The 23,538-nt window shown below is 42.3% G+C and overlaps 1 protein-coding gene across 5 annotated transcripts in view; it reads right to left on the bottom strand.

The window, feature by feature from the left end:
* Nucleotides 1–4,943: 4,943 nt before the first annotated feature.
* large2 (LARGE xylosyl- and glucuronyltransferase 2) overlaps nucleotides 4,944–23,538 on the bottom strand; it is a 97,784-nt gene continuing 79,189 nt past the window's right edge. For all 5 annotated transcript variants that reach the window (XM_044105133.1, XM_044105126.1, XM_044105116.1 and 2 more), the window contains 14 exons: nucleotides 18,681–18,861; nucleotides 15,707–15,993; nucleotides 15,482–15,564; nucleotides 14,794–14,917; nucleotides 13,269–13,440; nucleotides 12,121–12,225; nucleotides 11,929–12,041; nucleotides 11,671–11,796; nucleotides 10,275–10,430; nucleotides 9,947–10,110; nucleotides 8,852–9,130; nucleotides 7,838–7,984; nucleotides 7,579–7,774; nucleotides 4,944–6,999 (listed from right to left, as the gene is read on the bottom strand). In XM_044105133.1, the coding sequence (XP_043961068.1) occupies nucleotides 6,802–6,999; nucleotides 7,579–7,774; nucleotides 7,838–7,984; nucleotides 8,852–9,130; nucleotides 9,947–10,110; nucleotides 10,275–10,430; nucleotides 11,671–11,796; nucleotides 11,929–12,041; nucleotides 12,121–12,225; nucleotides 13,269–13,440; nucleotides 14,794–14,917; nucleotides 15,482–15,564; nucleotides 15,707–15,993; nucleotides 18,681–18,780 (2,250 nt within the window). In that variant the 5' untranslated portion in view covers nucleotides 18,781–18,861 and the 3' untranslated portion in view covers nucleotides 4,944–6,801. The remainder of the gene's footprint in view (nucleotides 7,000–7,578; nucleotides 7,775–7,837; nucleotides 7,985–8,851; nucleotides 9,131–9,946; nucleotides 10,111–10,274; nucleotides 10,431–11,670; nucleotides 11,797–11,928; nucleotides 12,042–12,120; nucleotides 12,226–13,268; nucleotides 13,441–14,793; nucleotides 14,918–15,481; nucleotides 15,565–15,706; nucleotides 15,994–18,680; nucleotides 18,862–23,538) is intronic.

Genomic DNA, 23,538 nt, shown 5'->3' with positions numbered 1-23,538 from the left:
AGCTACACAAAAGAGTTTCACCATTAAGACGGTTTATAGTTTGTTTTATTGCAACCTGAAGTGTAAAATAAACTTCAGTTTGAAAACAAAATGTGTGTGAAGGTTTCTGTCTGGTTGAACGACCTGTGACCAGTTGATTCTTTTTTCTTTCTTGGGGGGATTTTATTGTAATCCATCGGGGGGCCCAGGAGGAAATGTTTGGGAACCACTGGCCTAGCTAACGCTGGAGGACGAGGAAGACTTGTTAGCATGAATGAACTGACGTCTGTCCAGTAAAACCAGTCTAAATCTCATTGGTTCAAGCCTCGGTCAGACTTTAACATGCCAACTGTGTCAAATCCAGCTGTGCGAATATCATCAGAGACTTTCGCTAATGCTGCTTCAGATGAGCTGCTAGAGTCGCCTGGTATTCACTCTGAGGGTCCTCAACATGAAACGCTTCATGTTTATTCTGGATTTGATGAGCTGTAAGTCATCGTTTGCAGCAGTAAGCAGCAGCTTTCTCCCCAAACGGTGGTGAAATCCTGATTTCTCCAGCCCAGTTTCTCGGCTCTGATCAGGAGGAATCTCACGTGAGGCTGTGAATTTCAGAGAACCTCTCTGCTGTGAGCAGATGTTGAGGGCAGGTGTTTGTGCTGCTGTTCCAGATGAGAAGCTGGTCAGTAATTGGAGACCTGAGGTCACGTTGTTTTGGACACACATCCATATTTCAGAGCGCCGACGTTGCACCGCTTGGGCTTCATTTAGCAAATGTTGCAGCGCGTGTCTCTAATGAATCCATCGTGTAAATGTGTGCTCACCCCTTCGCCCTCATTAAGCACAACTCCCACCGCAGAGATGGATGTCTGGAATGAGAGAGCGGTTTTATGATCCATGTTTCGTTTCTGCAGGTCTGAGGCCGACCAGCGCCAGGCCCGGGAGCAGCCTGTTTAACGAGCTGAAACCTAAACATCCATCCACCTGTGACGGGGCGAGAGGGGGGGATGCCATCCATGCTAACGCTCACAGCTAACGGCCATCCGCGCTAACGCTCACAGCTAACGGCCACCTAGACAGACCAAACAGTCTGGGGTTTGGACTGACTGAATATTTAGGTAATTAGCTATTTAGCTTAGTTTAATGTTTAGCTTACAAGCTAAATATTTATCTCTAAACTAAATATTTGTCTTGCTAGCTAGATATTCAGTTTGTAAATTGTAGCATTTAGAAATGACAGAATAACATGGTGAAATATGACTGACAAAATGAACCCCTTATTTTGGCTAAATAACCCAAATTATTGTTATCTTTAGGTTTAACCCCCACTGGGTTACAGTTTGCAAACTCCTGTCCATATTTTCCAGCTCCAGCCTGAATCCACTTGAAGATTTTAATTCAAGTCAGAACAAAACAGCAAGAGTTGCACCATAAGATCAGAAATCCTGTTTTTAATCAGCAGAAAATAAATCCCTCCATTAATCTCACGAAGCTAAGAGCTGGAAGTCTCTGAAAGCCAACAAAAGCATCTGAAATGCTAAATCTGCCAGATTGATTATTATTCTGTGAGAATACACAAAGTTTCACACCAGGGACAGAAACAGATCACTGACCAACAGGCATCTCTTCATTCTGACAGAAAAACACTGCAGGCACGAAACTAATTAGCTCTGAATTTTTAACGACGTGCTCTCAATAAATATCTGACCTGTCCCACCAGATTACACAGCTCTTAATTTGTTCCGAAGCAGAGATGGGACCACCGATGGTGTCAAAAGTCACAAATAGACAAACGTCAGCAGGCGATCAAACGCCAGACCTCCTAACTGGACAAACGTTTTATTATCCAGATTTCTAAATTGAGTTCGGCTGTAGTTTTAAACTCCACTCATCTTTCTGAAGAGATCTTTGACTCGGTTCGCGCAGGACGTCCAGAATCCTCCCGAGGATCCAGCGGTCAATGGAGCAGCGACAGGACAATAACAACCCGGAGTTAAAGCTGCGTCTGCCGGCCGCCTGAGCGGCTAATCACGGCCGGGGAGAGACGGGCCCCGGGCCGCGGGCCGCCCCTTTATCGAGCTCCTGGAGCGAGGACGGAGGAGAGGCAGCGCTTATTGCCATTGATCCAAAGGCGACGAGTCCCCGGAGCCGCTGCTGGGAGTCGTTTTTTGTTGGAAACACATCGATCCTGCCGCAGCTCTGACTCCAATGATTGGCCCTTGGCTGGCCTGCCACGGCTCCATCCCAGGCCCGACCTCAGGAATGATACCGGTTCCTGCTCTCATCAAACCCTAAACTAATTATTACACATTCTAATATGAGCATTAGTGTAAATGCATCTATGATGCTAATTAGCCACACTGGGATTTTATGGAATGAAACAGAGATTTCTCTCTAAGGATGTTTGTTGTTTTATAGATTCTGCTTTTGATCAAACAAACCTTAAAATGAAGTTATAATATGTGTAAATAAATTATGTTATTATTTTTTGTGTCTCTTTTTGGTGCAGTTCACCTTCACTTAGTTTTATCCATTTTTAACTTCCAGTTTTAGGTTTGATGTTTTTATTTTGAAGGGATAATTTCCAGTTTGTGTTTTACTGACCGGCAGCTTAACACGACAAACAGACTGAAGACAAGTTGATGCAGATAAAGATTAATTAATTAATTAAACTTCATGAACTCAAACACTTTTTTGCAAAATAAAAACTATTTCACAGATTAAACTTTAACATCTATTTTTAAATAATGCTGCTTAAATACAGCTAAAGTAATGAATCTATCTCATCTATATGGCTCCTGGGTTTCAAAATAAAATAAAATTGCATCAGGTACCAGTTGATACAATACAATACTCTCTTAAAAAAGATTTATTCATTACTATTGTTTCTTTATGGTAATGTTTTTGTAAAATTTGATTCAAAGTTGTACAATCAAATTAGATTCATATAATTTATCATTGTTATAATTATACCTGACACATAAAGTTCAATTTAACTTTTTTTTATTCCTTAGTTGCCTAATGTCGCTAAAAAGCTTCACACCTAAAATCAGAAATAGCTTTAAGAAATCTGGTCACATGTCTATTTTAATATATTATATATAGATAACATTAGTAAACAGAAATATATTCTATTTCACAATCTGACTCAGGGTTAACGATTGTTTGCAGTAGTTCCCACTTTTACCACTAGATGGCATCAAAGCACTTTAATGGCGTCTACTTTATGAAAAACATGGTAGGTGGTATTTTTGGGTCTCCTTGGCTGCATTCACATCTAAACAGCTAATTAGCTTCAGTGGCTCATGAAGGGTTATTTAAAGGTTGAGATTCTGCTAATGAGAGATAAATAATGTATTTCTGTGTGTTTCCATCGGACTAACAGCTGAAGGCGTGGAGAGGATGACCTCCTGCTGTGAACCCAGAGCTGGAGGGTCCTCCGGCGGCGCAGCGTGGGATGGACGGCTCTTCATGATGAAACCTCTGGAGAGGAACCATGAGTCGGTCCAGATCTGCTGCTTCTCTCTGAATCTACAGAAAATAATTAAAATATTAATAATAATCTCTGACCTGGTCGGCTGCAGTTTAAGTTAGAGAAAAAGATTAAATGGAAACAGGAACACTGTGAAATTACTGCCGTTTGGTTGCTGAAAAAAAACTGAACACAAATCTGTACATTTTTATCTTAGTAGATAAATATCAATAATTCAATTCAAAATACTTTAATTATCCTAAAGGGAAATCTGATGTCATAACTCATACAGTAAGAGTCACTCTGGAGGGTGAATCCTGCAGCTGCTCCAGTCAGTGCTGCTACAAATCTGAAGAACCCTCTGACTGAATCAACCTTCCACAGTAACATCTGAGATTTGGGGTCAAAGTTCAGATATTACTTGAGCTTTTCAGATGCTAATCAGCTACTCCCAGGACCCCACAGTCCTTCTCACATAGACTGTGGGACAGATACAGGAAATCCTTCCTGCCACTTGCCATCTCACTGTCCAACAAAAGATAAATCATTGTTCTGCACTAATCAGCCCAATTTTGCACAACTGCACTGTGGCACACTTGCTGTACATATATTTACATTTACATATCTGACCAGACCAATTAACCTGACAGTCATGTTGTTGGACTGTGGGAGGAAGCCGGAGAACCCGGAGAGAACCCACCATGCACAGGGAGAACATGCAAACTCCATGCAGAAAGACCCCGGGCTGGGAATCGAACCCAGGACCTTCTTGCTGCAAGGCAACAGCTCTACCAACTGCACCACTGTGCAGCCTATAGAAATAGATCAAAACATTAATATTTTTGTTGAACACGAAAAGTTTTGAAAATCAAATTTTTTTCCACCTCCAGAAAATAACATTTAAATTCCTTGATATAAACTGTATTATTATAATTTATTACCGAAATTAATCAACGAAATATTGCAGAAAACATAGAAATAAAACACATAGAGCTGTTTCCCTGGCAGTCAGATTACTGATGAGTTGATCTCTGAAAAAGATGAAACAAAAATGAAGTTATGAAACTTTCTGTGGCCTCCTTATAATCACTGAGCAGCTTTTACTGATTTATCTGCAGAATTTCTGCTTGTCTTCCATCTTCATTTCTGCTGTTTTTCTACTTTTGATTTCTTTCTTCTGTGAATGAAGCAAGCTCTGGAGAAAAGTTCAGTGAAACTATTTCTCCAATTATTTCTCAGTGATTTGCATTTAAGCAGGAGGAGAAGCCAAGGGACCAATTTCTCCAAAACAATGTCGTTTCTATTAAAAGTTTCTTACTGGACCAATTACACACATGGAAGAGCCGCTCGGCTTCAAACCGCTGACCCCGATAAATATAAATGTTGGATCTCCCCGGACGTTCAGCCCGCAGAGGAAGGAATATAAATAATTTCACAGGGCAATCCAGAAAACAAAATTAGCTCTTCCTGAGGACAAAACACGCAGCAGGCGGAGTAATTAGAAAAGGGCAAATTTATTTAAAGCACTTACATAGAAAAATATGATTGATTTGAGTCAACAATAATAAATAGAGCCTGTCGGTTCCAGGCCGCGCCGTCCGTACGACTGTACAATCAATATCCAGTTTCACAATACAGCAAAAGGCACTAGCATTTACCACAATCAACAACAAGAGGGTGGAGGCGGCGTGGACGGAGCCGCCACGGTCTCCATGACGACGGTCCAGTCGCTCTCCGTCAGACGCGATCCGAGGTTTGGTACCGGGACGTTTCCTCCGCCGGGGAGCCGCAGCGACGACGCTTCCCTCAACATGGCGGCGGCGTAAAAACAAAACGGTTCAAAACGAGACAAAGATTAAAAAAATAAAAATGAAAATCAAACCAAAGTCCAGAGGAGAAAATCTGAACATTAAATACTTTTATAAAAAATTAAATAAAAACAGGAAATCCAGCTGGAATTAAGACGTTTGTCTTGCTGCTCGTTTATGATTGATTATAGATTAATGAATTAAAATGGATTCTTATTTATAGTCAGGCGATCAGGTGGGACCTAAATGTTTCCCCTCACAGATTTATTTTCTGTTTTGTTTAAATGTTTCAGTTCGAAGAGAAAACTGAATGTTTCCAGAACAATTTTAACTTTCCTAAAATGTTTTTTTTTTTATTAATTTTTTTGACCAATCAGAGGAGGAATTACTAAAATGTTGGTGATTATTTCCCCAGAACATCGGGGTGATCTCTGAGAAGGTTAATGCGCTGGTTCTGGTGTCGGATCCCTCCCGCGGCGGCCATCTTTGACCAGTTTTTCCCTGTCACCGTTGAATCATGACCTCTGACCTTAACTGAACCTAGGACTGGGCCATAACTTGATTTTATCTTCTTTAATACTAAAATATTACTATTTAATAATATTTTTTTCCTCACCAATGTTGTCCTGGGGTCTCCATCGTTCAGTGTGATGTCATCACGCCCATGGCGGCCATCTTGTTTTACAGTATTTTCAGTTAATTTATCTGCCACTGGATCAAAATGAAGGAATTATTAATTAAAACCAGCCTCTGTGTCTTGCTGAAACGTGTTCTAGGATATTTGCACCAGAAATTCGACCAAAGTTACTTTGTAAGGTTTTGTGTTTTTTCAGTGTTTGGGTCTAAAAAACAAAGAATTTCCTTAAATATGAAGAATTTTGAGGCAGCAGCAGGAAATGAGTTGATTTCAGCTGGATGAGTAAAACTCAGCAGGATGACGAGTGAAATCGGTCAGTAGTCGGCGCAGACATCCAGTGACTCAGACGTAAAGTCCAGTTGGTCCCGGTCGGTCCGGTCAGAACTTCTTGCTGCTGTGAAACCCGAGCGATGAGATGAGAACCTGGTGCAGCGGTTTACATGCAGGACGAAGCAGGCGTGACTCCGAGTGGCGTCGCCGCGGCGACAGCGGCGCCGGATCGCACACACACTTAAAGCACACAGAAACGTGATCTGATCCGGAAACCGTCGGGTTCTTTTCCCTTAAACCCGTCCAGAAATATAAAGCCGTAATCAAAACTCTGTAAATGCAAATGTTTTGCTATCATTGGTTCAGATTTATGCCTTAAAAAAACAAAAAGTGTTATTAAATATCTTTGTAAATGTCATGAAGTTGATAAGGCTTGAATCGTTCTCCAGTTCGACTGGTTTCCCCCGACCCGGAGCGCCGGGTCCGGACTGGTTCCCAGTGGGAAAAGCCCTGATTGTCAGAACAAAGTGAAAACCGTTATGGTTCCTGTTTTCCTGCTTCCGGGCCTTCGCCGCCGCCGCCGCTCTCCGAGGGGCCATAGAGCTTCACGGTTCCGCCCGCCGCGCTCCGTCTGGAGCTCACATGCTCCTCTGGGCCGTCAGGTACTTGAGGGCGGCGGCGCCGTACTTCCTGGACAGATCCTGGTGGAACTCGTCCTTCAGCGTGTTCAGACAGTTGCGGTAGCTGGAGCTGGAGCGAAACTTGGAGATGTCGAAGCTGGGAGCGTGCGGCATGTGGATCATGAAGGCGTTGGGAAGGACCATGAGGTCAAACTCCTGCAGGACACAAACGGAGAACCGGAGTCAAAGCTCAGGATTTTACCTGCAAGGTTCTGAGAAACCCGATTTATTATTCCACAGTTTCTATTCCAGTTTTACTGAATTCCACTTTAACTACATTTATGAACCCAAAATGGATGTAATTATGATGTAAATGGAGGAAAAAATTTAACCAGCAGCTGGAGGTCAACATTCTGTCTATTCTAACCATGTTGGTTTAGTGATTTAGCATTAGCATTAGCCTATGCTAATTATTGTGTTCGTTTAGCGCTTTAGTCTTATCTTCTGTTAAATTTATTAATTTAGCGCTTTAGCATTAGCTTCTGCCAAACCTGTTTTAATTTGTTGGTTTAACAGAACATTTGCTCCCACATCATTTTTTTACAAACTCAAACATTATTTGCAAAATCTCCATTTTAAAAATACTATAATGTTTAAGTGAACATCAGAATGTTTATCACATAAAAAACTTGCTAAAAGTAAAAGCGAGCGCTCTTCCATAATAATCCCCGTTTTCCTGTGGATTCCATTTTGTTTACTAAGTTCAGTCCCGTTCGGTTCCAGGCGGTGGCGCACCTGAGCGTCCAGCTCCATGATGTGGGACACCTTGTTCCAGCCGAAGCCCACGAAGCGCTGGTCGTACTCGGGGCAGTCCTGCCTCACCACCACGTACGGCTCGAAGTCCGACTCCCACTCCACCTTGTAGGGCGTGGTCGCCGTTCGCCACTTAGCATAGTTGGTGGGAGCGTGACCCTTCGGCCACACGTGGTACCTGCAGACAGGGGGCGCTGTTAGCTGGGTGTTCTGCTCCTCTGGAAGGTTCTGGTTCTGGTACCTGAAGGTGTAGAGAGTCCCCATGTCCAGCATGGAGAGGAGCTCGGCTTTGGATTTGGGGAAGGAGAGACGGTAGCGCAGCGTCTCGAAGGCCGGCACCACCAGAGCCTTCTTGGTGTGAGCCACATCCAGCTGGACGATCGACTTCCTGAAAGACCCAAAACATTCAAGATCGTTGGGTTTTGTTTTGGCTGAGAACCAGCTGGACCATTAACCATTTAATACTCAGCAGATTTCTTAAATGACAAAGAATGGAGAGGTCAAAGGTCAACTGTGAGAGAAAAAAAATCTGCATTAAATATGTAGCAGTAGCAATTGGTTAGCAGCTAGTTAAGCTTCTGCTAAATACCATGTTGGTTTAGCGCTTCAATGTTCTTGCTTAGCTAATTCCCATGTTGGTTAACAAATTAGCATAAGTTTCCACTAAATATCATGTTTGTTTAGCATGTTAGCATCCATTAAATGCCCTGTTTGTTCTGAGATTTAGCATTAGCATCCACTACACACCATGTTTGTTTAGTACTTTGGCATTAGCTTCCACTAATTGGCATGTTAGTTCAGAGATTTAGCATTAGCATCCACTACACACCATGTTTTTTTAGTGCTTTAGCATTAGCTTCCACTAATTGGCATGTTAGTTCAGAAATTTAGCATTAGCATCCACTACACACCATGTTTGTTTAGTGCTTTAGCATTAGCTTCCACTAATTGGCATGTTAGTTCAGAGATTTAGCATTAGCATCCACTACACACCATGTTTTTTTAGTGCTTTAGCATTAGCTTCCACTAATTGGCATGTCAGTTCAGAAATTTAGCATTAGCTTACAATATGTATAATATTGGTGTAGCACTTTAGCATTACTTTCAGATAAATATCATGTTGGTGTAGCTGATTAGCATTAGTGAAACTAATGTTTTTGATTAGCACATATATCTTTTTATTTAGCGTTGAAGCCACAGACACCAGGATCAACTAAATGTTTTGTAACCAAACCTGCAGGCCCGCTGTTCTCACCTGAGGTAGTCATAGAGACCGTACATCGGCAGGAAGTCCACGTCTGTCAGGAACACGTAGGGCGTGTTGGCGTTCCTCAGGGCCACGTTCCTCACCAGGTTGACCGGGTAGAACTGGCCTTCCTTGTAGACGATGTGGTAGCCGACGTTCTTGCGGTTCTTGAGGACCTCGGAGGCCTGAGCATAGCGCAGGAACTGCTGCGCCTCGGCGTCGGACATGTAGAGCGCCAGGCTGATGGGGCCCTCCCAGTGCTTACAGATGGCCTCCAGCATCTGCAGCCTGACGGACACAGGAGGAAGAGCTCAGAGCAGCAGGAATCAAACGCTACGGAGGGCTGGAAGGGACAAAATTCTATAAATAACTACATCATTATCTTAATGTGCCATGAAATAAATAATTGATTTGATAGATGGTTCATTTGTTAAATAAGTTATTCAAGTCAAGTCAAAAGTTATTTATATAGAACATTTAAAAGTTCTGAGCTTCTCAATAAGTCTCAATAATCATAGACAGAAAAAAGAAAACAAGAAATAAAATTAAGTTTGAGTAATTTTTTAAAAATTTGCAGTAAAATACCAAGAAAATAATAATAATACAAATAAAAGACATACTGCAGCAATAATAATAATAAAATAAATATTGGGGGCGGGGCTACCAGAGAACCAAAACAGTGGGCGGTAAAAAGATGGGTGGAGTTAAAGTTAATAAATTAGCTGTTCATTAAATAAATTATTTTAAATACTTAATGAAACATATTTATTTCATGTTACATTTACTAAATATTTAATTTTGTATGTATTTATTTAATTTTGTCCCTTTTAGCCCTCCATAATCTGCAGATAAGAGACTTTACGTATTCATGTTTGCTTGTTTAAAACATGGCTGCCATTCAGCAGATTTTTTCCACTGCAGCGAAACGCATTAAAGGAGGATTCTGGCAGTTTTACTCATCATTTCTTCATGTAAACATAAGGAGTTCCTCCAGGTTCTGCTCTGGGCCCAGCCTTGGTCTTTCCTCTGTGGTTAGTTTTAGCAGACATAATGCCAATCAAAAATAAAAACTGATGATTTTATCTATAGTTTTCCTTCCTCCACCTGTCCATGGAGAGCTGAGCCACCAGCGTGACGTCGGTGTCGTCCTCAGCCGGCGTGTAGTCGTACTGCAGGAAGTACAGGTGGACCCGGTGCACCGTCAGCCGCTCACGCCGGAAATCGTAGCACTGATCGTCTTCGTCCAGCTCCTCCAGCGCCGCCTGCAGCTGAGGAGAGGAACTACAGCTTCTAACAGACTCTTTGCCTTTTTTATGCTTAAACAAATGCAGGGTGATTCGTTTTCATGACAGAATGGATTATTGAGATGTAACGAGCTCCTGTGTTTATTCGTGTGTGTGTGTGTGTGTGTGTGTGTGTGTGTGTGTCGTACCCGGACGCTCTCCGGACTGGCCTGGCTCGGGCAGCCGAACAGCTCCCTCCGCAGCAGGTTGCCGTCGTACTCCAGGAAGGTCAGGTAGAGGTTCCTGAAAAACTCCACGTGTTTGTTCTTCACTCGCAGTTTCTTTGGAGAGTTCCAGTGGATCACCTGAAAACACGACAACAACATCAACAACAACAACAACATCAACAACAACATCAACAACAACAACAACATCAACAACAACAACATCAACATCAACAGGTTGTTTCTCACACTGGACTAAAGAAACAAAATATCAGCTCAAGCTGCGGCTAACAATTATTTTAGTAATTGATTATCACATTCATAATTCTAACAATTAATCTGATAAATAATTGGCACTTTTACATATTTTTCTTTTAATCAATATTAGAAATTTGTGAAAAGATGCAAAAATAACACAGTAAATTTTTAATTAAGGAAATAAACATTTAATGGAATAAAATGCAACGACAGAATTCCTTCACTGAATATGAACTAAAACTACAAAGACGTTTTGGTTAAATGTATTTATTGACAAACTGTTTCTTATCCTAAATGCTTTATGTTAATTACAGCTGACTGTGTTGTTCTCTCAGTCGACGGCCTTTTTTCTGTTCCAGTTAATGATTAATTAATTACTAAATTAATTGATGATTATTTCAATAATCGATTCATTACAATTAATCTGATCAATTTTCAGCTGTCGGTCAAGCAAATCAGATCTCACTATTTCTAACAATAGTTTCTAATGCGTGTTTGAAGGTGACCTATCATATGTGTGGCCTATACAAAACATGTTCATAACATTTTTCAGTCAGTCTGCTCAGTTCTGATTATTCTCAGCTGTTTTAGGGTCTCTGTAACTTTAAATCCAAATGAGCTGCTGCTGGCCACGCCCCCAAAGCCAACATTTCCACTCACACATTAAAATGTCTGCAAACAGAAGCAAAATTATACATCCGTACACCTTTGAAAAGCAAAAGTGGAGCCTCCTGCACAACCAACAAGAATGTGGAAGTGGTTTATGGATGTCAACAACAAAACACTTTCCAGAAGCCATTGTACATACAGCAGTAAAACCAGCTGGAGTTCCGATTGGGTTGCTAGGTAATGGGTTCAACTCTGCTGGGGTTGCTAGGCAACGCCGCGGCGGCTGCTGATTTATGTCGTTACATTATGGAGGTTTTTTAAACGGTTCAAACATCGGGGTGATTTTTAAACTCTGGTTGTTTTTAGAAGCTGTAGAAAAAAAACATGCAAAATGTGAGAGTTGCATAAATAACAAATCCCTTTAAAAGGTTTAATTCTGGGTTCTTCTTGCACACGGTCATTGAGCCCAACCAGAGGAAGGCCGCCGGCGGGTCGGGTCGGGTCGGTACCGTACCTTGAGGTCGGACACCTCGGTGTAGCATTGCTCAGAGCGAGTGTGATCCGACAGCTGGACGTTCCAGAAGCAGGGCAGCTGGTGAACCAGGACCGGGTTCTGCTTGATGAAGGCATTGAAGATGTCCTACACACACACACACACACACGCACACACACAGAGAAAGTAACGCTCTGATAAAAACATCTAGAGGAGAAACCAGTCCTTCAGATCAGATCAGCTGCCAGTTAGAATATTCTGATTGGCAGGTCGTCTCACCTGGTCCGCCAGCGACGTACTGAGCATGCTCATCAGCTCCCGCTCTGCCGTCAGGCGCCACATCTGTTCCCAGCTGATCCTCCGGAGCCGCTCCAGGTAGAGCAGGATGACGCCTGCAGCGGCAGCAGAGGAGGAGGAAATGAAACGGCTCAAAGCTTCACCAAACATACAGGAAACAGAACCGCTGCCTACCCGTGTTGAAGCCCCGCCCCAGCGCCGGCCAGGGCTTGTGGTTCTTCCACAGGTTGCCCAGGTACCAGTCGCTCTGGTTCTCCACCAGGCCGATCACCTGCTTATCTGGAAACACAAGAAAAACTTCAGTCAACCAACTTAAACTCTTCTGGTTCAAAAAGCAGCCTGAGGGAATTTACAGGAAGTTGATTTTTATCAAGTCAACTTCTTGCTTCAATCATGTGGAGATGGAGGCTGATCCAGTCGGATCCCCAGGAATCTGATAAACTCGGATGAACTACAGAGAAAAAAATGAGCTGCTGCTGATCAATCAGAGAGAGAAGAACGTGATCGGCTCTGCCTGCAGCAGAGAAACCGTTTACATCCTGGATGTTTTCATGATTTTGTTTTCTGTTAGATTACAGAGCAGCAGAACCGATCAGTTAGGATGTTAAAGGTCAGAAGGACTGAAGGAGGAAGTCTCAGTACCGGCATCGTCTTCTGACACGTAAAAACTAAACATCTGATCAGCAGAAACATTCAGAGCAGCTGAATCCAGTAACCTGACTTTAACACTGGACCAAGTCAGAAATATGGGGATGCTCAGATATCCCAGCTTTTCTTCTGCCTTAAACGCAGCATCATAATTATAATCCTCTGATTTTGAGAAACTGTTTACACTGGAAAACCAAAAATCCTACCAACTAATTTTGCTCTAGTTTCTAGTGCAAATATTTTAACTATAAAAAGTAAAAGTAACTTTTCAGTAAGATTTGCTTTTTATTTGCTTAAATTTGCTTTAAGCAAATAATTTCTTAAGATTAATGAAAAAGTTCTAGTTCCACTGGCAGATCATTTCACTCGTAACAAAACATTTTCCCATCTTATAAGTTAATTTATGCGCCAATAAAACACAAATAAACGTAAAAAAGTTAGTTTTAAGTTATTTTGTCTTATTTCAACTGTATGAACAAGACATTAGACCAAATGACTTGGTAAGATTTTGTGTTTTTGCAGTGTACCTGAATGTTGACGTTTGCATTTATAAGTAATGTTTTACACTTACAAGTCTTGTTGTGAATGTGTTTGACACTAATTTAGCTCCATATAAACCTGTCTTTTTATGCAGATTGTAAACTTTCTGAACAGGAAGTGAAGTCTGTTCTCACCAGTGAACTTCTTGAAGATGCCCCACAGCTCGGCGATGTCGGTGGCGAAGGTGATGTCCGTATCCAGGACGATGACCTTCGCCAGGTCGGCCGGCAAAGCTTTGGTTAGCGTCAGCTTCATCAAGCCGTAAATACCTGAGTAATGCTTGTTGGGGATCCAGGAGACTTCGGACTGAAACGGCAAGCAGACGGAGATCATCTCTGCTCTGATTGGTCGGTTTGCACAAAGACTCTTTCAGCCATTTTCTGGCAAACACTAAACATCAATCTGCAAACAGAGTCCTTTAATTAATTCTCTCAATTCAGAGTAATTGGATCTGCGTAAGTGCATCATCTGCAAACATAAGCGGCTTACAGTCGCCGCCGTTTCCCTCCACTTAATGGAGAGTGAGGGGCGGCTGCAGGTCGGCACGGCGACGGCACAAAGAGCCGATTGTTGGGCGCGGCGGCGGCGCGGGAAGAGAACGTGAAACACAAACACCGATTCATGCCTGATCCTCTTTATTCCACTCAGACCACATCCATCAGCATCAAACTGAGTGTTTACTGGTCAGCCTCTTTCTGACGGCTTTAAGAGTCCAACTCAGCTACACTGTAAAAACACAACATGTTACAACGCCTTCTGATCTGGTTTCTAGAGCAAACGTCTTGGATAGATCTGTCACTGTAACACAGGAAGTTATAAACAATAATATGAAGATAATGGTCTGGGACACGTTTTCAGAGATCAATACACTTTAAACTCTAATATGTCTAAAACTAGAACTGGAAGACATTTAAAATGTCCAAAATAAATAAACAAAACAATAAAAATAACAAATAAAATTAATTATAAAGTCTCTGCAAACAAAAGTGTTTTTCATAAAAAGGCCAAAGCACCAGAATGAGAGAAAAGAAATCAATTAACTCATCTTAATTTATCATGTTATTTAATTGATTTATTGCTTTTTTCAAATATTGAAATAAGACAAAACTTAGAAGTAACTTATCAGCAAGACACAGGAGCTTATTTTAGGGCAATTATTCCTTAATATTAATGAAAACGTAACAGTTCCTCTGGCAGATTATTTAATCTGTGCCCATGTTATAAATGAGATAATCTGAACTAGAACTTTTTAAAGTCAATATTAAGTGATTATCAAGCTCCTATTTCTTGCTGAAATGTCACTTGTAAATTAGTTTATTTTATTTCAAATATGCTGAGACATTTGCACCAGAAACTAGACCAAAATACTTGGTACGATTTTGTGTTTTTACAGTGTAACTCCTCTGTGACTAATTAAAAACTTGCCACAACCCCACAAAACTAGCAGCAGCAGATTTTAATCTCATGTACAAATGACTGAAACTGATTGAGGTCCATCTTACCCTGATCGCCACGGCAACCAGAGACTGACTGATTCCACAAATATGGTCATGTATCCTGTAACCGAGAGCGGAGCCTAAACCTGAACCCGGCTCCAGAGGTAAAACAGGACAATGCTGCGCCTGATGCGATACGATGCGATACGATGCGGCGCCTCACCTTGAGCTCTTCGGCGTCGTAGAAGCTGACTTGAACAGACGGAACCATCCAGGACCGGAACAGGGAGCCGAGGATCCGACTGGCCACCGAGTCGGTGATGAAATGGAAGTGGAGAGGATTCCTCCTGGAACCGGACGACAGGAAACGAGAGCCGAGAATGAGAAAGGAAGGAGCTGTCACTCAGCTCCTTCAGACTAGCCAGAAGCAATTAGCAAACACCTGGTGGAGCTGCTGAGCTCATTATAGGAGCTGCTTCTCTGATAAAAACGTTGTGAAAGGATTAATAGAGGGATGACTTCCTGAAGGTGCAGCTTCAGAAAGAGCAGGAGCTTCTTAAAGAGACAGCGGCCCAATTTCAAGGCGTTAAATTATAAATTCAAATGTCTTTAAAGTCATATTTGACATTTGTAACATTTTTATAGCAACTGAAGGAAACATAGTTACTTGATTGTACTACAAAACGGCTCTATGTGGCTGAAACACATAGCACTGCCCCTTTAAATCTAAAGGTGGATTTCCAACCCCTGCTTTGGTGCAGAGGTTGCTATGGAAACCATCTGATGCTGAAAGGTTTCCAACACATTTCCAGATTAAATCAGATCCCCAAACACACCTTCAGGCCGCGGACGGGAGGAGGATCCTCCTGGCTCTGGACCGGTTCCAGACCGGTTCGGTTCTACGGACTGACCTGTGAAAGAGGACGGACTTGACCAGAGTGACCACGTCTCTGCTGGCGTTGTGACCGGCACAAACACACGCTACATGGATCAGCTGCAGAGACACAGAACCATGTTGGTTAAAAATGGTGTCAAAACAACAATACTATCGCTTATCGCAATAATTTCTGGGACGGTTTATCACAAACATCGTCATGGCGACCGTTATCTGTGACGAGACAGAAACTCTTCCTGACCTCACACTTCTGGACCAGCGGCGATCGGGAGCAGTCTGTGTGGTTGCCCTTCTCCTCCGCCGTGTTGTCGCCGTCCTCCGGCACCGTGTCCGCCGACGCGCCCCACTGCTGGTTGCCGTAGTTACCGTCAGCGAGCTGGGCGGCGCCCTGCGACTGGCTGAGCTGCAGCTTGATCTGACGGTTCTCCTCCTCCACCTCTCGGACCCGGGACTCCAGGACGGCTCGCTCCAGAACCTGAGCGGCGGGCGTGTCGGGCAAGCAGGGCGCCAAGAGGAGGGAGCGGCCATCTTAGGAGGAACGACACGGCAACCGGCTTTAGCTTAAACTCTAAGACAGTTCACCAGCTGTGATAAAAATAAAAAAAACTGGATTTTCATCACCAAAATGGTTTAAAATCTACTAAAAACAACTTTTTATAACAGACTACAGTGGAATGTGAAGCATAAAATGCTTCTTTTTGTCTGATTTTATCTTGCAGCCAAACATCAGAACCAGAATCTGTGAGGCTGAACTTTGGGCTTCCAATCATCACGTCTCCATCAGAGTCGCCGCCGCCATCGTTGTTTTCTCGTCTGCGACACAAACAGACTGCGAATCTGTGAGCTAAACCTTCTCCAGTCTCACACTTCAAATGTGGCTCATCGCACTTCCTCCTCCTCTTCCTCCCCAGGAGACGCTTCGGTCTGAAACCTCGGTGGGTCTTTGCCGAGAAAGAAAATCCTCCAAAGCTGAAGGAGCGTTAAGGTTGGATAATCTACAGTTTACCCTAAAATCACACAAACGATGAAAATGAGACAAAACTGGTGTTAAAATAAACTGGACTAACGTCTTCTTCTTGTCTTTGGGTTTTTGCATCAATCGTCTCTCTAACTTAACTTTCCTCGTCGTTCTGTCCCTAAACCAAACAATATTATCGCTGCAGCCTCCTTCATTTCAGTGTTACTGAAACTCTTTCCTCTTGTTGTAGCAGAAGGTCTAAAGAATGACGAGACAGTAGGAATGAGATTTCTCTGAGAAAAGCATTAAATGCTACATTAAACTATAATGATTTTATCAGTTTTTAACAGTAATTTAGATAAAAGAATCTGTCATCTGACCTAAACTTGGGCCTGGTGGGCGACACAAAACAACCAAGTCTGACCAGGTTTTGGTAAAATGTTCGAAGGAACTGAACCAATCGACGGATTCAGACCAAAAATAAAACTCTGGTCCGTCTACAAACCTCGGACTCGGTTCTGTTGAAGTGAACTCTGGTGCAGATCAGAGACCGCTCCAAAAGCAGGAAGTGGAATACAGCGCAGGGCATTCTGGGTAAATACAACCAAAACAAACGCACGTGTGTAGCTCTAAGAAGGGAAACGGCGGGTGAGCTAGTTTTCTTTGCACTTCTTCTTTTTGAGTTTTCATTTCCCTCAGTGGTTCTTGGTGCAGCGCACCCACAGGCCAGGAGGGGAACAGCTTGCTCTAAGGATTTGGTTGGTTTGAACCGCAGCATGATTGACAGCACTAAGACCCTCCTCCTGGCTCTGTTTATGCTTTTCTGGCTGTAGGAAAACGCAGAGGAAGTCAATTTTTTTCACAGATTATGCCTCATTTTGCTGTCAAAACAGTTTTAACTGTAAAAAGCCTATATTTTAATAAAAGTTACCTCCTGCAGCTTTAAAGCTCTACCCTTTGAGGTAGTTTCCACATTACCTCACAAAGGCTTTCTGGGGAAAATGTCTGGATTTTAATTGATTTTACAACCATTTTTCTGCCTATCAGCAGAAGAAGACTCATTTTCCTCCTCATCTCTACACTTAAACTGCTAAAAGCTGAGTTTAGTCATGGAGAATAATCAGGTCATTTCTGACCTTTGAGAGAAAACTCAAAGATAACCAGAATCAGGACGATTCTGAACTGCGTGTCTGTTAGGAGCCAGATCTAATTCACTTTGGCTGTTTTTCTGCCAAAAGGACAGAAATGCAAATTGCGCCTGGGAGTCGACTGGAGCGTTTCAGAAATGGAAATGTGTGCAGCATCTGCCAACGCTGCGTCCTCTCCTGTTTGTCCCGTCCGCTTATCGCCGCTTAGTGAATCACATGTATTGCTCTGCATGATGCTGACTCATCGGTACGTTTCCTCTCGCATATGAAATGTAATCATAAAAACCGACGGCAGCGCTCAGAACAAGGTGTTAATCACTGCGTTCCAGGTAATAGTCACACCCCGTAAAAACCGACAGAAAACATGAAAAACTCCCGTTTCCTGGTGAGACTTAACTCTGGAAGCGGCTCAGTGCGTCACACACCCACACACCCACACCCACACACACACACACACACACACACACACACACACACACACACACACACACACACACACACACACACACACACCCACACACCCACACCCACACACACACACACACACACACACACACACACACACACACACACACACACACACACACACACCCACACACACACACACACACACACACACACACACACACACACACACACACACACACACACGCACACACACACACACACACACACGCACACACACACACACGCACACACATACACATGTTTGCGTGGCTAGTTTGAGCGGCCCCAACTTCTAAAATGTAAGGAGTGATACAAGTTTTAGTTTTTAATTTGATTTGATTTGTAAAAACAAACCATTTTTACTAAATGAAAACTTGGTCCTTCCCTTTTAATGACCTTTACAAAATAAAGCAGGAGCGAACCAAAAACACACAAAAATGTAGAATAATTTGATCAAGCTGAAAAAAATAAGATTATTTTATTTAATCTGGCAAACCTGCAAAACCTTTTTTATGTTTTAAATCTTCAGTAAACCTGGAGAGATGTGACCGACATCACAGTCAGTAAAATAGTTTTTGCAAAACCAGAAATATTAAGAAGTTTGTCTCAGTTCGAGTCCGACCCAAACCGACCCGGCAGAACCACTTCCTGCTCCTACTCACTCTCCAGGTTTCCTGCCAGCAGGTAGAGCCAGGTGAGCAGGACGACGGCGGTCAGAGACGCCACCAGCAGCTTGAGGCGCCCGCGGCACAGCAGGTGCATGATGGGACGGCGGCGGTCGGGTCGGGACGGGGGTTCAGGTGGGGCTCAGTCCGTCTTCAGCTCCCTGCAGCATCTTTTCATCTGAGGAGACACATCGGGTCAGAACCAGAGATAAGAACCCAGAACATTTCAGAAACTGGATGGAGCTTCAACTGGGACCAAAAAAACTAAAACCTGCTGGAATTACAGACAGTTTTCATTTTTTCTGCTTATGAATCCATTTATTAGACTTTCAAACTGATGTGAAAATATTATTTCTTCACCACACAAGCAGTGGCTAATCTAAGATAATCTGTAAAATGGCAGCAGCAGAAGGGAGAAATTCAACCCAATCCATGTAAACATAATCACAAAATTAAAAATACTCAAAAAACAACTAAAACTAAATAAAACAATGTTTATCTGAAACAAACAGACTGTAAAAACTCATTTAGACCAACTGAGTACAAAACTATCATGAAAAACCCAAAACTTTAAATAATTCTGGTCAGAACACAGGAAGTGGTTCATCAGACACACTTTCCTCCCAGTTCGGCTGGGAATTCAAAATAATCCCTGGGATTAAACATCTCTTTTACAGCATCAGCCAAAAGACAGAAACCGACAACATTTACACACAAGATCCAAAACAAGGAGATTTAGAGTTTATGTTGAAAAAACAAACAAAAGTTAGGAGGGAAATTTGGGATTCAGGATCCGAGAAAGTAAAAGAGTCACATGAGAGGAAACCATTAATGAAATAATCCTCAGATCATTTAGTAACTGATTCATCACTAACTGGATCACTAAGAGATCCAAAAAGCCATTTAGTGAAAATTAACAGTTCAGTTCAGAGAAGTAATTAAATATAAACATTTTACAGTTAAAATGAAAAATCTTTTCACTTCAAAGCTTTTCAAGAGGCAGTTTTAACCTCAAATGGTTCAAATTCTGTAAAAATCTCTCATTTTTTAATATCCAATCAATAATCAATTCATCTAAACAAACCAACAGATCAGGCAGAAAGTTTTCAATCAGCTGCTGCATTTCAGGATTCTAGGCAATAAAATGTTCATCTTCTGAATTAAAAAATGATTAAATAGTTTGTTTATTTGCATGTATAAGTTAGAGGACGGAGTCTGAGGAGACGCTGACCCAGAGGTCAAGGGTCACACTGGTCAGGTCAGAAACAGTCGTTACTGTTGAAGGTAAACAATCCAGATTAGCTGCAGGTGAATCCTCACCCAGTCACAGGGGGCGGGATTATTAATCCCTCTGAAATTACCCAGAACCCCCAGGGGCAGCAGAGCAGGAAACGACCAGGTGGGATTTTACAGAAACTTTGAGGTTTCGTTCGTCTTCCGGTGGATTCTTGGATCGGTACTGATCCGGTTCCGAGACAGAACCACAGATTACAGATTAAGGTGGATTAAGATGGTAAACCCTCCTGAGTTTAGGACATATTTAATATAAACATGTTGGAATGAGAGTTTTAAAGTAGTGAAGAAACAGATTTGGAAAAAACATTTTATGTGTTTTATGATTTTGTAATTTTGTGTTTTTATTATTAGAGAACTTTGAAACGCCTGAAAGGTGCAAATAAACTTTGATTGAAAATTACAGAAGAATTACAGAAACAAGAGATCTTAAATAAAAAGTCAGGCAGATAATTTCAGATTATAAATCAGATTTTTGGAGCTTAAAGGAAAAATAATAAAATAATTTTTAATTCTGCATAAAGCATCCGATCCAGGAGTTTGTTTCCCGTTGGCTGAACAGCAGAGCTGTTCAGTAGATGTTAGCCTCTGAGCTAACGCTAAACCCTTAACGCGTTTTAGGATGTTTGATGTTTAAACTACAGATTAAAGAGTCTGTTCTTTAAACAGGCGGCTGATTTCACTGTTAGCGACGTTCAGAAGTTGGTAACACTGGATATTTTAATTACTTACAGGAGGAGTTTTACTGCACGTACTTTTCTCTTTTACGTCAATATTATTATTATTATTATTATTATTATTATTATTATTATTATTATTATTATTATTATTATTATTATTATTGCGTAGATTAATTTAAAGAAATAAACTCCACAGATTGGAAATGTTTACACAAATTTGAGCTTAATTAACTTTTTATACATGTCACTGTTTACATCATAATTGTTCATTTTGCATTACTAAACATGGTTATTTTATATAAAAGGTTACATAAAGGTTTGTATTAAATTAAAAGCGGCTGGAATCAGAGATAACTGGAGAACAAAGAGGAACACGAGTTCCTTCAGAGTGACGCAGCATTAAACGCAGCACAAATATCTGCTTGTCTTGTGCCTCAAAGCGAGAGCAGAAAGCCCTCCAACGCTCATTTAAACTTCCCAAGTATGATTTATGAGTTAATTAGAGAGGCTGATGTATGCGCTGGATGCCGTCAGGAGCCATGAAAGCTGCTGAGACGGCCAAGAAAAGAAGACGAATGGAGAGCAAAGATTAGGAGAAAGAGGTGAAGAGGTGACGGGAATTACTGGAAGGAGAAAAGGACAAAGAGTGGAGAAAAAGAGAATAAAGGGAGCGGAGAGATAAATACAGCGAACAGGAAAGGTGAAAGGAGGAGAGGCGATAAAACAAAAAGCAAAGATTAAACGGAGCGAAGGCAGAAAGATTAGACAGAAAACAAAGAGGGAGCGATAAACTGGAGGAGATAATAAACAGGAAGATTCTGTTCAGCAGATTAAATAAGCAGAGAGGAGACGGTGGAGGTGATAAACCGGGCCGGGACAGAACCCGGACAACCCGCCTCTAATTACGACAATAAAACCCAAACGACTGGCTGACAGAACCTGAGCAGAGCGGAGGACGGCACCGCGGGGCGCCAGGTTAGAACGCAGCGGCGGCGGCGGCGGCCCGGTTCTGCTCACTAATCCTGGAAACGTTGCAGAAACGACCGGACCGATTCCAGAACACGGAGCTCAGAAAACCCAGAAACCCAGAGAGTCGGGTCAGAGGAAACACAGGGGGGAAAATCTGATGTGGGTTCGTTTTCTCTGGAGGCAGAAGTTCTGCCGGACCGACCGGACCGACCGGACCTTGTCTCGATCTGGTCTCCACAGGTCTGACAATCAGACGGTTTCCTTTTGACTGACCGACCCACCAATGTTTGGTTATATTGAACCATTTTTCAAAAATAAGAAACAATAAATCCGTGATTTGGATCCTCCATCCATCTTCCAGAATCCCCACAGCATGATGCTGCCATCACCCTGCCACATGGTCTGGTCTGATCAGAGCAGGTCTGCGTTTCCTGAGGTCATTTCTTCCACCATCTTCCATAAAAGCCAGACATGTGGAGCAATCGAGTGGAACGGCCCAGTCAAAGTCCAACAGAGAGTGTGTGGTGAGACGATGAAGAGGATGGACTCACACACTTCCTCTTCCCGCCTGGGATTTTCCCAGCATTCCGAGCTGCAGCAGCAGACGAGCGGGGTGGTAATGAACGCTGCGGCCGCGCCGCCGCTCTGTGAGCTGGGAGCTAATCACAGAGCGGACGGCTCTGATTAGCAGAATAATCAACAGGCGCTTCTTCCATCAGAGAGATGAGAGAGCAGAGCAGTAATCAACTCCCCTCACGCTCTGCGTTGACCTCCCTGACCTCTGAGGAGGAGCTCCGCCTCCTGACGTGGCTGCCATCACATTCTGATCTGCTTCCACAGAAAAACCCCTTTAAAGATTAAACTCCCTGAGAACATCCCTCCTGTCTTCTGACCAGCAGGAGGCGCTGCGACGAGCTCTTTCTCTCTAACCCTTAATTATCTGCTTCCATCTGAACGGAGACGTCTGGCTGGATTTCACAGGCAGCTGGAGTTAAAAGTGACCATGACGGTCCGAGTCCTCCAGGCCGCTAACGAAGCTGGACAAGCAGAGAGTCAGAGGTCACGCCGAGGGAGGGGTCACGACCTTCAGAGAAATAATCTCTGAAGAACAGCTTCACAGACAAATCAGTCGGGATCCGACCCAAACGTCACCAACACCGCCTTCCTCCGAGGTTTTCTTTTCCTACTTCAACACTTTCCAAACTTTTATTTCCAGTTGATGTTTGACCCATTTTTAAAACTCTCATTTTAAAGTTTACTGTGAATTTACAGCAGATATTTCTACAGCAAAACAAAACTGGAATAAAACATTAAAACCGCGGCTGAAGCCTTCAGGTCACTTTCTGCAGCCAACAAAACCTCAACCTCACTTAAATAACTGATATTTACAGATATTAGATATCTGTAAATATATGTCATATATCTATATATATTGACAGAAATAAACATCAGTTAAAGTCAGCCCAGTTTTACTTACTGATACTTTAAAAAAATACAAATACAGATACAGATGCTAATGACGTTTCATCCATCTGCAGTAAAACGTTCAGTATTGTGGTTTTAAAATGAGATCATCTTTAGAAGAGGAAACATCGGGGTTTGTTTACTGCAACTCCAAATGTCTGTTAAATTGTTCAACACACCATTTTTTAAATAAAATACTCTTTTTGCAGAGTTTAATATATTTGGAGAACCAAACTAACCCTAAATCTTACTGGGGTTTGAATAATCTGAAACTTTCATCTCCTTTCAGTCGGGACTGAAATCATTTCTGCTTCCTCTGCCTCAGAGAGGGTTTTAACTTTTTTATTTGTTTTAAATTAGCATATTAATGTTTCTTTATTTTTTTAAAAATAACTGCAGCTTTAACAAAAACTCCAGCTTTTAAAATGTTTGATCAGCGATTTATTTAT

Source organism: Gambusia affinis, linkage group LG02, assembly GCF_019740435.1.
Source record: "Gambusia affinis linkage group LG02, SWU_Gaff_1.0, whole genome shotgun sequence".
NCBI lineage: Eukaryota > Metazoa > Chordata > Actinopteri > Cyprinodontiformes > Poeciliidae > Gambusia > Gambusia affinis.
This window is presented reverse-complemented; position numbering and strand designations above follow the sequence as displayed.